This window comes from Haliotis rufescens, unplaced genomic scaffold (assembly GCF_023055435.1).
Source record: "Haliotis rufescens isolate VD_foot unplaced genomic scaffold, xgHalRufe1.0.p SCAF_13, whole genome shotgun sequence".
NCBI lineage: Eukaryota > Metazoa > Mollusca > Gastropoda > Lepetellida > Haliotidae > Haliotis > Haliotis rufescens.
The window spans coordinates 27,678,389-27,693,872 of NW_025963813.1; the positions used below are offsets into that span (position 1 = coordinate 27,678,389).

General features: G+C 44.1%; 2 protein-coding genes across 2 annotated transcripts; both read right to left on the minus strand.

The window, feature by feature from the left end:
* Positions 1-3,463: 3,463 nt before the first annotated feature.
* LOC124152526 (iduronate 2-sulfatase-like) lies at positions 3,464-5,113 on the minus strand. The gene has a single exon (XM_046525488.2). It carries the CDS (start codon positions 5,111-5,113, stop codon positions 4,424-4,426), a length of 690 nt encoding a protein of 229 aa, XP_046381444.2. The 3' UTR covers positions 3,464-4,423.
* On the minus strand, positions 3,587-4,351 carry LOC125378716 (iduronate 2-sulfatase-like). Its single transcript, XM_048394657.1, has one exon. It carries the CDS (start codon positions 4,349-4,351, stop codon positions 3,587-3,589), a length of 765 nt encoding a protein of 254 aa, XP_048250614.1.
* Positions 5,114-15,484: the final 10,371 nt, after the last annotated feature.

The following is a 15,484-nucleotide window of genomic DNA, read 5'->3' on the forward strand; positions in this document are numbered from 1 at the left end:
ACCCTCCTTTGAGGACACCTTCTCCATGGTTAAGTTGAGTTTAGAGTTTAACTCAGTTAGATTTCCTTCAATGCGAGCAAACTTCTGATCTATCTTCTCTATCTTCTCAGTTCTAACAACGATCACATTTGTTTTACGTTCAATATCAGAAGTCCTTGCTACAACAGCATGAGTCATAGCGGTCAGATTTTTCATTTCAACAAATGAGGTCTGTGCCCATGTAGCTGGGTAGCTGAGTTAATCACTTGAGCTGGCTGTGTCTGTGCAAAGTTACTAGGTCCCGTTCCACAAAGCAATCGTAGTGCTAAGGCGATCGTAACTCCCATTCTTTAACACTGGCTTACAACTGTTGTAGAGCTACAATCGCTTTGAGGAACGGGGCCCTGGTAGGTAAGTTTGTAGGTAAGCTGTGAAAAGATACCTGTTTATGTGTTCTGCATTGGCTGGATGATGGAGTCTCGTGTCTTGGAGGTCAGTGCGGCCGCTAGTCGCCATGACTGTTTACAGGGCCGTGACCTCTGATCAGTCGACTCGGCAGGTAGAACAGGGATTTAATTCCCAATCGGGGTCGATATTGGTAAAAATAAATATCCATTAACGCAGTGGGACTTCTAATATTACTTTTTTGTAGTGAGATGGGACATATGACTTCTTGATTCAGCAAAACATTGAAAAAAAATGAGAGCTTTATCGACGCGAGACTTCACCAATCCGCCATCTTAAATAACTTGCCATTAAAAGCCATCAGGGAGCAGGGACTACAATCAAGTCACAGATACTGGCGATCCCATTACGTACGCATGAGAAACCAAGATTTGTAAGTTGGTTTTTCAAAGGCGTAATCTCGTGGGGAATTCCAGGTCTGATGAGACCTGTCAACCTTGTCTGTGGTAAGAGCCCGCTTAAATGAGAATCGGAGAGTCACAAGTATGTGCCATCGTTAGACCGCCTCCGTGGTCTAGTGGATAGAGCGTATACGGAAGGTCAAGTGTTCGATCCCTGACCGGGTCATACCAAAAGACGTCACTAAATGGAACTTGTTGTTACCCTGCCGATCGCTGGGCATTAAGGGACTAAAACAAGGACTGGTCGGCTCGGAGTAAGTATACTGTGTCATAGAGGGGGGTGTTCATGTTAAACCCAGGCATGGGGTCTCAGTGCGCTAGAACTATAAAATTGGCATTAGCACAAGCAGCTAAAATTGACAAGTACAAGCAGCCACAAACACACGCGTGCATGCACGTCGCTATATATGTGCAACAATCTTTAACGCGGCGTTAAACTCCAATTCACCTTACCTCACCTCACCTCACCTCACCGCGTCATCGTTCCTAGATACCTCATTGTTCATTATATCAACCACTGGTTTGATGGTCCAAATTGTTTACAATAACCATAATTATAATTTGTGCATTGTTGTGTGCATTTCTTGATGGAAAATATTCCCAACATGTTATCAGCAAACATGTGCGCAGTTGATTGCCTACTCCATACCGTAGTGACCGGATTAGAATATATAATAATAGGTCTCCAGAACTCCGAAATTGGATCGGGTGATCAGACTCGTTGACCGGGTTGATTACGTGTCATCGCACCCCGACGTTGCTCATATTATCAACCACTGGTTTGTCTGACCCAGACTCCATTTTTTACTGCCCTCAATCAGCTGGAATGTTATTGTCTGCAGCGTAAAGCCAACAAAATATGTCACCTTGATCCACTTACACCAAGGTGGTATATTATTGTCAGTGTTGAAAAATGGGACTTCCATATTGCTAGTGTCGAATAGATGTTAACCGGGACCCGTGAAGATCCGGGGTAGAAAAGGTCTTCAACAACCCATGCTTGCTGTAAGAGGCGACTGTGCTTGTCGTAAGAGGCGACTAACAGGATCGGGTGGTCAGGCTCGCTGACTTGGTTGATGTATATCACCGTATCCCAACTGCGTAGATAGATGCTCATGATGTCAATCACAGGATTGGCTGATCCAGGTTCGATTATTTACAGAACGCCGTCATATAGCTGGAATATTGCTGAGCGCGGCGTTAAAGAACAAACAAACACATGTTACCTGGATGTATATTTACTTGTAAAAGCCGACTAAATGGATTGGTTGGTCAAATGTGTGACTTGTTAACTAGTCAGTTTATTCCGACGGTTTGGATCGTTGTTCTTGCTGTCAGCCACTGGTCTAGACTCGAGTTATCACAGGCCGATATGATATAGCTGACGGGGCATAAAACCACATTATATCAATCAGTTGAAAGTGGGAAGTTTTACTCACACTCTTGCATTTGTTGAAGTTATGATGGCAAGGTATTCCCAGCGAATCACAAGGAATATATACAGCCTGGTGATGTTTACCCCATGTTCGGAAAAAAACCTTCTGAGTGAGTATGGTTTTACCCCGCGTTAAGCAATATTCCAGCAGTATCAACGCTGGACGCGGGAAATGGGTTTGACCCCCACGTGCACGTCGCTATATACGTGAAATGATCTTGAACGCGACGTTCAACCCCTTTTTTAATCTCGACTCACATCGCTATACGCATGTTTATTTCAAACGATGTACATTATTATTATATTATCATTGAAGTGTTTCGTTTAAAATAATTTTGCGTCATACGACTCTTGTTCAGAAGTTGTTTGATCAAGGTTACAACATTCGAGGCCTCAGTAAAGCCCTCAAATGGTTTTATTGTACACACGTGAAAGACATTTCCAAATTTGACTCATCTGTGACCAAATTATTCCCCTTTTGACCGTATGTTCCCGTGTATTTTCTTCTCGTGAATAATTGACTTGGGTTTGCATGTGTTTGTGACGGGTGCCACCGGTGTGGCAGGATACGCTCACCTTTTCGCGAACACCTGGTATCATCACAATTTGAAGTGATTCATAAACACATGCTCATGGTTTAGTCGGGATCGTTCATTTGAACATGTTTTAGTTACCGTATCTCGCGCGTGTCGGGTAAATATGGTAGGTATGCACAAAACAGCACAAAGGCCAAAGGCGTTTCAACAAGAGTGAAACTAGGGAGCAAACGTGTGCTGCTGACAGTGTCATAATCAGGGAGAATAGGAGATTCGAATATTATATTCTGGTTCGCCTAACGAACGGTAGCTTCAAAGATAGGTGCTGAAAGAAACTTTTCAGAGAATCCCGGACTAGCCAAGGGACGCAACTTTGCACATTGACTTACTGCTACACCACTATTTGCTATCCGTGCCCTCTCGAAGTACTGTAACAAATTTGCCTGAGACTCGTTATTCCAAACAAGATAATTATTATACATGAACCATCAACGCCAGACAATAACCAGTCTCGATTATCCGAAGACTCCATTGGGCGTAAAAGGCCCCCAAAAAACTGGTGACAATTATATGAATGGATCACTGATGACACCAGATGTTCGCGAAAAGAGAAAACATCTGCTCAAAGAAGTACATAGAAAACTGGATTGTCTGGATAGCTTTAATATAACCGAGAGTGGCGTTGAATAACAAACAATTCATTTATAACACACATCACCAGGTAGTCGGGTTGTAGTATTGGTGGATATACCATCCTCTTGTTGTCCTTCCTACTTGGGTCTAGCTGCCCTCCAGCCAGCATGCAGCTGTTTGCTGAGTTGAGCCACCAAGGCGCTGAAGGCGGAATCATACGCCAGGTTCTTGTTTTCCTCAGGATCCTGATAATGGTCATACAGTTCCACACCGAACACTTGGGTCCAGTCTGGCCTGTACAGGGGTTGTGGGTTGAATTTGACCCACTCTGTGTATCTGTAGTGATCGGTGGTCATGCTGTAGCCCATTTGATCACCGTTGTTTTCATTCCTAGGGTACTGGGAGAACACAGCTTTCTTCCATTTGGAACTTGCTGGGTTTGTTATTAGAGGTATCAAACTATTGCCTTCGGTGCAACGAAGGACGTTGGTAGAGTTTTCTGGACACAAGTCAAGAGCAGGAAGACCTGCAGCTTCTACTAGAGTTGGAAACAGATCCACAAACTCGGTGAGTTCTTCCGTCACGATGCCGTTGTCAGTGAGACCCGGCACATGTACCATCATAGGGGCGTGGGTGGCGATTTCAAAGTCCGTATGTTTGCACCACTCACCGTGTTCACCAAGCTGCCAGCCGTGATCGCCCCAGAAGGAGATGATTGTGTTGTTGGCCAGTCCTTGGTTCTCCAGTTCCTTGACCACTCGTCCCAGCTCGTAGTCGGTGTAGCTGAGGGCGCTGTAGTAGGCTCTCCTCAATTTGAGGATAACATCGTTAGGGAGTGTGGAGTTAATGTCTCCAGAAGCATTTAATTTTGCAATGTCAACGTATCTTCCAAGCTCTGTCATATTGTAATTAGACCATGCAATTTCTGGCATCTTATCAGGAGCGTATGGGTTGGCTGGGCGACTGATAGACGACTAGGGGTACATGTCAAAGAACCTCTGTGGTGCCACAAAGGCAAGATGGGGTTTATGGAATCCTTGGGCGATGAAGAAAGGACGTTCTCCAGATCTAGCTTGAGGGGCAGCTTCTTGGATCATTTTAATAGCAAAGTCAGCATTCTGAGTGTCTTGTAGGGAGTTGTTCTTGAGAAGATCCATCGGCACATTCATCCAGCTGACTGGCGCTTTATAATCGTAAACAAACATATTGGCTTCCTTTCCGGACTCAAAATATGGGTCTGTCCAGGAGATCGGGTCGTTGTTATTGGAGGCATGTCCGGGGTGAAATATCTTACCGGAACCAATGGTTCTGTAGCCGTTCTCCTTAAAGTACTGAGGTATGGTGGTGAAGTTCCCTCCCACAACTCTCCAGTAAACCTGCAAATCATACACATGGGTGGTATCCGGTCTTCGTCCTGTGAGGAGAGATGATCTGCTCGGGGAACACACAGCCTGCTGAACATGGGCTCTCTTTAACAGAAGACTCCTTCGTGCCAGGGCGTCAAGGTTGGGTGAATGTATCGGAGGATGGACAGGACTCGGGAAGTCTTTTCCATAATAAACAGAGAGTTCCGGCCTCATGTCATCTGACACCAAAAACAGCACATTCATGCGAGCCAGGGCGGCAGTCACCACCAGCAGCAGAATAGTCACCCTCAACATCATAGCGTCTAAATCACACTGGCTTCCAGCTGACGAGAAGAGATTTATGTATCTTCTGGCCTGTAAACATAGCAGCAGATTTTTATCAGTTGGTATGTGCATTATGTACATGTTTGAATAAAGATAAAATATATCGGTTCAGCTTTAAGAGAAGACTCGTCCGAACCAGAGCGTTTGGTGAATGCATCCCACCAAACGTGACACATTCCTCTAAGCCTGAATGGCAGTCGTGCCTGTAAGAAAGACATCAGCTCAGCTTTCGAGACATATAGGTCAGCTAAAGAACTGCTGAAAAAAAATTCAATTTTTCAACCCAGTTTCGATTCTTTTGTGGTAGAGGTAAGAAGGTGATAAGCCTTAAATTGTTGACATTATAATTTAAATATATCCAATAAATTCCAAATCCCAGTAATCCTTAATATTGTCCATAAACGAGTTCTTGTTGGATGTTGTCCCTCTACAGCTGACTGTACAATGCCACTGCAGGAAGAACGTCCTATTTCTTGTTGCTGATAACATGAGGCCCGACCTAGGTGTGTCCCGAGACACCCAGTCGGAACACCCTAGCAAGGAAATGTCAGGAAATGCCAGGAAATGCCAGGAAATGTCCATCCAGCTATTTGCTCCCTTGGACACAGCACAGATGCAAAACACGACACATGTCGTCGGCCCACACGCTTACTGGCTGAAGGTGGCATGGAACTTCATGACGATACACCAGTACCAGAAGCAGGCTTTCTCCACGATGATGTGTGAACAACGACCCTGTTTGAAGGGATGTCATATATTTTTCTTTGAAAAAGGCCCCCGTGGATCGATGTACATTGACTTTAGAAGTGAGAAACACCTGCAATTAGAACTTAATTTACTCACTTGTTCCTTGGTCGTGACTCGTGAATATTTCGGGGGAGAATAGGTCTTCAGCAACCCATCCTTGCCGTAAAAGGTGACTATGCTTGTCGTAAAAGGCGACTAACGGGATCGGGAGGTCAGGCTCGCTGACTTGGTGGATACATGTCATCGATCCCAATTGCGTGGATCGATGCTCATGATATTAATCACTGGATTGTCTGATCCAGGTTCGATTATTAACAGACCGCCGTTATATAGCTGGAATATTGCTGAGTGCGGCGTTAAACAACAAACCAGCCAACCAACCAATCTTCCTTGGTCGTCCACTCACTCTTTCTCATCCACTCCCTTCCTCTATCTCTAGTTAAACCACTCACTCTTGTGCACTCACTCACTCTCTCCCTTGGTCATCCACTCGCTCCATGACTGATGTTGGTTATGAAACCGATTTAAACAGTAGTTTTCCAGTCACAGCCATACATCTTCAGGGGGGGGGGGGGGGGATCCAGCAGTTGAAATCCTTGTATCTTGTATCCTGTGTCTCAATGAACAAAGCCGAGCAAACAAAACTAGAAGAGAGCAACGAAACTATACAATATGTACACACTTTGAATAACAATAGCCACACAAATTACACACAAGACACAATGCCCATAAAAGTAGCAACGTAATGATAAAAACCCGGTACATTTTCAATGGTACCTGACAGAGTATATCACGCAGACCGCAACAAACCGGTGTGTTTTTGGTCTCCATTTGAAATGTACCGGGTTCTAAGCATGTGAGTAAATGATAAGCCACTGCCGAACTGTAGACAGCTGTGTCTATCATTTGGTTCAAAACTATCTTTTCTGACCTGTAGGGAAAACACTGTAAAATATTAATTGACAAACACCTGACTCCTCCCCAAAAGCAACAATGCAGCTGCTGGCTCGTGGATGGGTCTTGCTGAGTTCCTGCTAGAAAAAGTGACATCTATGTTGGCTTTGTTCTTGATGAGGCGGGTAATCTGACAGGGAGTGGCAGGGTTCTGGTAGGCTATGGTGATTCTGATGGGCGATAGGGCAGGTTTGGGTCTGGGATCGGAGTTCTTGGGGGTGATGCGGATGGAGACTAGGTGGGCAGGGTAACTGTTGAGGGCAGTGAAGGTTTTCTTGAGATGGTCCAGTTCACTGCTCAGGGCATCAGGGTAGCAAATGGATTTGTCACGTCGGGTGATGGGTGACGATGGTGGCTTGTTTTACCCTGTCCACCTGGTACATGGTACACCTATATGTAGAATCGAATCAAAGCCTAACATTCATTAAAAAGGTCATTATCAGGACACACATGGGCTTCGAACCTATACAAATCGGATCCTGACAATTGGTGAAGGCATCTCCTCACAACGCTGAAATCAACCCAACACCCTGGATGTATAAGGCTTACTGTGGTCAGAACAGAACGTATTTTCTCTCAAGCCGGGAACCTCGGCAAACGAGGTACATACAATGCTAATGTATCGGTGGATATTGGTTAGCAAGAAGTTTTTGCAGTTTCATAATATAAGTTAGTTAACATACAGGTTTTATAAGATAAATACAGTTTGGAACTGTAATACATTCGTCATATGTGTATATGATATATGATGTTTACAGTTTGTGTTGATTATTGAAGTCATTATTGAAGACATCATTTACATCATACACGTTACAGATTCGAACATGGATTGGGTGAGTGAGTGAGTTGGGTTTAACGCAACTTTTAACATTATTCCAGTTATATCACGGCGTGTCAGCTTAATGTGGGAGGAAAGCCCGAAGTATTGCAGATCTCGGGCGTTTCTCACTTCATACACGGGTATGGTGCTGACAAACCTAGAAACATAATCGGGGGCGAACCGGGATTCGAACCCACAATCATAGGTTTCTGGCGTGCCTAAGGCACGCAACTGTACATGGATTGGGCTCTTGTTAAATCTTCCCTTTTGACATGACAGGTGATGTTCGAAAACAAAATTGTGATTGCTAACCCAGAGTTTTAATACTGCCTTTAGAAGAACTTGAAATTTCGGTATGCCATGTCTGGCGGTAATATTCAAGAAGTGTACGAGAAAATGTGTGTTTATTCAAGGAAGGTGAAAAAGGTCTGTGAAAGTCCGATAGAGCTCATATCAATGTTACGAATAAATGACAGCCTTTTATAGTTTCTACCATTATCTGTTGCCTCTGTAAACATCATGGCATATAAAATATGTGACAACTTTCCCAGATCCAAGTATGGACCAATATACAACCATTCTTGATTAATATCCACCTATAGTCTGCGTCCGCCACGTTCCCAAAACAACAAAAAAGCGGGAGTACTCTTCTTAACGCAGTATATGGTACATTGCTTCAGGTGCTTGGTTACATAATCAATACGATGACATCCATCAGCCAAGTCAGCGAGCCTGACCACCCGATCCCATTAGTCGACAGACAAGGGTTGCTGAATGCCAATTCTAATCCGGATCTTCACATGACAAACAACCATTTAAACAAAGACCAGGCGATTCACTGTGAGGTATCTGTATACATCAGGCTCTACTTTTAGCATGCATCATAACTGTACATCAGGGTGCTACCATGACATTCATGCCCTATCATGCACAATGCAGGTTTTTCTTTCAAATGTAAACTGATTCAACTTTCTGATCTTATTAAAAAAATGGGCAAACATTTAAATTGACCCAAGGTTCCTTGCGCTGTGGTTCATCACTTACTCCGCGAGACGAGCAAATACCTCCACAGCAGTGGCATTGATCCAGGGATACGTCTGAGTGTAACTGCCTCCTCCGCTGTGTGTGTTCAGGCATCCGTTCTAATCCACACAGAGAATGAACGGGAGAACAATCCGCTCGCTTCATTTTATGGAGTTGTGAGGTTCATAAGGGATTCCGTGTCAAAACAGTTATCAGACTTAGGGGATGGGTACTGGCTTTTATTTCACGTAGCCAAGGGCACAGCCGTAAACACCTGGGAATCAAAGTTTCAAGCGACCCTTACTATAATCAGGTGTAGCCATTCGGGATATGACCCGTTGAGATCCGGGGTAGAATAGGTCTTCAGGAACCCATGCGTACCGTAAGAGGCGACTAAGGGGATGGGATAATCAGGCTCGCTTACTTGGTTGATGAATGTCATCATATCCTAATTGCGTGGATCGATGCTGATGATGTCAATCACTGGATTGTCTGGTCCAGACTCGATTATTTACAGACCACCGACATATAGCTGGAATATTACTGAGTGCGGCGTTAAACAACAAAGAAACAAACAAACAAAACCTATTGGATGTTTATTTATAGCTGTGTGTCTTTCGTCAATCGGTTCGAAAAGAATTTATGATAGCGAATCTGTGCAGGGTATTTATCCTAAAAGAGTGGGCATACAATACACTGGATACTTGAGGATGTTGCCGCGTACACTTGTGACATGCTTTTCAGGAACTTTAGTCTGTGAAGGCAAAGTTCACTTATACGGACCCAGGACTAGCATTTAGTCCAAGGAATGAAGTTATCTCACTTAAAACATATATATCCACAAAATATAAGCAAAATTCCAGAGGAGCCCAGAAAATTTTAATTCCTAGAGGTTCGGCAATCTAGACTAGCCAAATCAATATAGACTTGAGTTGGGCTCCTTAAATATATTCTCTTAGGTCACGGAGACTAGCCCTAGTATAACGGTATACATTGCTAAGCCTCATACTCTTAATTGAGACTGTCGCCACTGTCAATAAGCTTACCTAGCCATGGTTCAAACGTGTAATACTTTATTACGAAACGAATGGGAGTGCGTGCTTCATTCTGATTGGTTGAAAGAAGAATATGAATCTTGAATTCGCCGTGAATTATCACTGCGTTTGACACAAGTCTCCCATTACGATGTTTAGATCTGATCCGGCACGATGTCGTGGAGCCGTACTCTGCTTGAAATTGCTTTTCACAAATGTCACTAAATGTCAAAACAATTGTCTACAAATGATATAGTGGGCAACGGTAGAACTGATCTTCAGCAACCCATGCTTGCCGTAAAAGGTGACTAACGGGATCGAGTAGTTAGGCTCGCTGACTTGGTTGATGTATGCCATCGTGTCCCAATGGCGTGGATCGATGCTCATGATGTCAATCACTGGATTGTCTGGTCCAGACTCGATTATTTACAGACCGCCGTCACATAGCTGGAATATTGCTGAGTGCAAGCCTTGCCTGACAATGATATAAGAATCTACGCCGAAACGTCGCCATCACAGTAAATAAAGAAGTTGTTATCCGTACATTGTATCTTTGTCATCCGTCAACTTCTAACTACTGTCTATCTGACAATTATGCTTCCAATAGTCCAATGACGTTATTCCGTTGTGCTTCAGAAGGTCGTGGCATGAAGTTACACAGTTCCTAAGAACCAAGAGAATCTCCCACTATTCAAGATGTTTCAAGTTTAGATCTTGTGCGGGCATCGATCCGGTGGTTCTCATGGTGTGTTACTTTTCTGTGTTGTTGCGATTGGGTTGTGTTTGCTGCGTCTTGATGATTCCAACAATGACATTATTTATTTGGTACCAATTGGCATCATGCTTCACTTTGTACTAGTCCGGACTGATGTCGATTTATGGTGCTAGCCCACTGAGATACCATGCTTCAGTTTAACATGAATACCCCACTCAGACACAGCATACTGACTCCAAGCCGACAAGTGCTTGTTTTAGCTCCTTAATGCCGAGCGCCAGACAGGGTAACAACAAGTACTATCTTTTAATGTCTTTTGGTATGACGCGGCCGGAGATTGAACCCCGGACCTTCCGCTCTCCGGGCGGACGCTCTTCCACTAGACCACGGAGGCGGCCACCTCGCATTGAAAGTATAAAGAAACTTCAACTCTATCTTCATGCCTAACATATCGCTTGTGCGCTAATGCCTTAAAGTTTTATATATCTATATCAATATCCTCTGAGCAGTTCTCTTTTTGGCGAGTATACTTTGTACACAACAGCCAGTGAATTACTAGTGAGTTTCAATTTTTTTAAGAGCTGCAAGCTAAGCGTAATAACGGATCATATGTTCCGACTTTAAATGTTGATTTCTCAAGATCATGTCTATTATTACCCATCTTTCCCAGGCAAAGGGGTTAACTGACTATGTGATATGAGAGTCGGAATCTGATTGGTCAAAAAGAGGGACATAGAAGGGACATAACTCGTTATAGCCTCTGGTGACGATACGATCAAGCCCAGAAATTCCAGCGTAGTTCGGCAAGGGTGGAAACTGGACTTTTACAGTCAATTAACGCCCTTGCTTAGAGAAGATGATTATTACCCCCAAAAATTACATCCCATGAGGGGCATCGTGTAGGATGTTCTAAGGTAATGATAAAAGAAAACCACTTGACACTCCAAATTATGGATCGAATGGCCCTCGAGAAATTCAAACGCTTAAAGTCCCTCACCAAGGCTCGAAATGCCTATGCTGTTCGATGTAGCCCTGACTCTCTTCCTGAAATCCTGGGCACTTGGCACTGACAAGTAAGTTGATTATTACCTGGGGCACTGACAAGTAAGTTAACTGTTACCTGGGGCACTGACAAGTAAGTTAACTGTTATCTGGGGCACTGAGAAGAAAGTTAACTGTTACCTAGGGCACTGACAGTTAGGTTCACTGTTACCTAGGGCACTGACAAGTAAGTTCGGTGTTACCTGGGGCACTGACAAGTAAGTTCGGTGTTACCTAGGGCACTGGCAAGTAAGTTAACTGTTACCTAGGGCACTGGCAAGTAAGTTCACTGTTACCTAGGGAACTGACAAGTAAGTTAACTGTTACCTAGGGCGCTGACAAGTAAGTTAACTGTTACCTGGGGCACTGACAAGTAAGTTAACTGTTACCTTGGGCATTGACAAGTAAGTTAACTGTTACCTAGGGCACTGACAAGTAAGTTCACTGTTACCTTGGGCACTGGCAAGTAAGTTCACTGTTACCTTGGGAACTGACAAGTAAGTTAACTGCTACCTAGGGCACCGACAAGTAAGTTAACTGTTACCTTGGGCACTGACAAGTAAGTTCACTGTTACCTGGGGCACCGACAAGTAAGTTAACTGTTACCTAGGGCACTGACAAGTAAGTTAACTGTTACCTTGGGCACTGACAAGTAAGTTCACTGTTACCTGGGGCACTGACAAGTAAATAAACTGTTACCTAGGGCACTGAGAAGTAAGTTAACTGTTACCTTGGGCACTGACAAGTAAGTTAACTGTTACCTAGGGCACTGACAAGTAAGTTAACTGTTACCTGGGGCACTGACAAGTAAGTAAACTGTTACCTAGGGCACTGACAAGTAAGTTAACTGTTACCTGGGGCACTGACAAGTAAGTAAACTGTTACCTAGGGCACTGACAAGTAAGTTAACTGTTACCTAGGGCACTGACAAGTAAGTAAACTTTTACCTGGGGCACTGACAAGTAAGTTAACTGTTATCTGGGGCACTGACAAGTAAGTTAACTGTTACCTGGGGGAATGAGAAGTATGTTAACTGTTACCTAGGGCACTGACAGTTAGGTTCACTGTTACCTAGGGCACCGACAAGTAAGTTAACTGTTACCTAGGGCACTGACAAGTAAGTTAACTGTTACCTTGGGCATTGACAAGTAAGTTAACTGTCACCTAGGGCACTGACAAGTAAGTTCACTGTTACCTTGGGCACTGACAAGTAAGTTCACTGTTACCTAGGGCACTGACAAGTAAGTTAACTGTTACCTAGGGCACTGACAAGTAAGTTAACTGTTACCTAGGGCACTGATAAGTACGATCGCTGTTATCAAGGGCACCGGTAAGTAAGTTCATTATTTCCCAGTGCAAAGAACAGTCCCGAAAAGCTCAATCTAAAACTGAATATGAATTTTCTTACAGCTGTCTGTAAATAATCGAGTCTGAACCAGACAATCCAGTAATTGACATCATGAGCATCGATCCATTCAGTAAGGACACGATGACATGCATCAACAAAGTCAGCGAGCCTGACCACCCGATCCCGTTAGTCGCCTCTTACGACAAACACGCTTTGCTGGAGGCCAGTTCTAACCTTGATCATCACGGGAGAATATGTTATCACGTGAACAAACTCGGCTTGATTATAACAATCTTCGCAAAAACACACACGTTCAAAGTCCCACGGATAAAGCTTATTAAAGTTTAGTTGACCATATTAATCTCAGCTGTTCATTTAACTTGTGCTGAGCATTAACACCGGGTCAGCATATAGATTGCGACGGAGGGAGAGAATGACTCACCTAGTGGTATATCACCCCTCAATTTGTTCACAATCCTGCACGAGAAGCATCATCATCTTTATTTGGAATGTACGAGACACATCCTAACCGGCTACTCTTGCATGTTCTGGTAGTGTATGACTTGCAAACAGCTTGAGGCAAGACACACTCAGATTGTTGCAACATCGTTGCCCGGAAGAAGCCACAACCAAGGAATGCTCGTCGTGCAAATTACCCCGTGACCAAGACTGTACCATTATGTCCGAATACAGATAACAGGACAAATACAGAACAAACCATCAACGCGTGGAAACTCCGGAAACTCAGCAATGTTACATTTCGCAAGGCTGTGATTTGACCTGCTGGGTATGACGTCTTCCAGTCTTCACGAGTAGTCCACACTTTCACAATGTGGAGTCAAGGTGTGTGTTTATTTCTGACCGTGGTTTGTGTCTCCGGACAAGCTGATCTAAGTAACAGTTTCACATTGGACCAACAACCATTGAATGAAACAGCATTGTTTGTGGCTGACGCTCTCTACAAGCATCCCAAATTGTTCCGAAAGTTGATTAACATCAGCTCTGAAATTGGGCCATTCATGTCATTGACCGATGACCCGAAAATATCAATCCTATTCGATCAAGTCCTTGATGCTCTTCCTGCGTTGCTGTGGTCACCCTACTTCATCAACGCCGTACGCGTCGTCGCAGATGAGCTGCACAGCATCAACATTACCGACGTCTCCAGAGGAACCACTATACCCCCAGACGACATCGCGGCTAAATGGATGGTGAATGATGCTATCTTTGATAGGCTGGACAAGATGAGGACGCTTCAAAGACTCCTCACTCTTGGTAGTGCCCAGGACATCCTCCCCTTCAGCGTCAACGACAGTTTTACGCCAGGATGCTACAGCGACATGATGAACTTCGTCGACGCAGTAGGACTTGAGCCATATTATCTTGGGTTCTGAAAAGCGAGTAATTAATACCCGCCCTCTCATCGATATCAAGCGCCATTTTTTTTACTGGAAAAAACAAATTTTCGTCGATACTGTCCTTTACGTTACATATACTAGATTATGTCAAGAAAATACCCATCAAACCAATGCAAAACTATTGGTCACGCCTGTCATACCCGCAATTGTAGAGTCCCTGTAGTACAATATGGGACTGCTTCAGATCTTCACACTCTTGTGTCCCCCGCCCGCAATTCAATGATTGTTCTAAGCCGACTAAAAGGAGGATGGGGTGGGTACAATGTGTGACCTGAGGGATAATGTCATCGTACCCTGACGGGGTGGGTTGCTGATCCTCCTCGCAATCACTGGTTTGTCTGACCCAGACTGTATTATTTCAGGGCCGCAGTATAGAGCTGGAATATTTATTCAATCACTCACTAATTTTCAGTGCTGGTCTCCTACGGCAAGCCGCCTAGTGATGTTTACGAGGGAAATGTACACTGGCTGGGCGAACCGAAGGAATGTCGGAGCATACACGCGCAGTTGGCTCCTGGAGTTATCCTTGGTAACAAAACGCTTACCTCCCCTATCGACTTCAAAGGAAAATACTGCCGGGCTGTGTTTCATCATCTGCCTTTGGTTGCGGACATCTCTCAAATGGTATGTCAACACTTTGAATGTAACGTGAAGCTTCGTTACTCTGGACATCATTACGTCCCCATTTGACCCGTGAAGATCCGGGGTAGAACAGGTCTTCAGCAACCCATGCTTGCCGTAAAAGGCAACTATGCTTGTCGTAAGAGGCGACTAATGAGGTCGGGTGGTCAGGCTCGCTGACTTGGTTGATGCATGTCATCGGATACTAATTGCGAAGATCGATGCTCATGATGTCAATCACTAGTTTATTTACTGACCTGCGTTATATAGCTAGAATATTCTTGAGTGCAGCGTTAAACAACTAACAAAAAATATAACGTCAACAGTTATCGTTTTCCCTAGCCTATCTTAATCAACTGTCCATCTAGATTAACTAGGTTTCGCTATCTAGAGATATATACGTTATATCCTGAGACAATGGATTATATATTGGTCGAAATATGCATGCCTTGTTGAGTAGTGAGTGTTTTTATTTTCTTTAGTCAGCTAATTCAGCAACTCCACGCTGCTTTGATCAGCTCTTACAGCACACAGGTCACAAATCAGGCGGGTTAAGCAACGTTGGTCTCGGAGACCACTTGGATGGGAGACCGTGTTTGCCAGATTGACTCCTGGGACTTGCT

Coding starts and splice junctions, on each gene's coding strand:
- LOC125378716 (XM_048394657.1), bottom strand. CDS start 4,351: ATGACAGAGCTTGGAAGATACGTTGACATTGCAAAATTAAATGCTTCT.
- LOC124152526 (XM_046525488.2), bottom strand. CDS start 5,113: ATGATGTTGAGGGTGACTATTCTGCTGCTGGTGGTGACTGCCGCCCTG.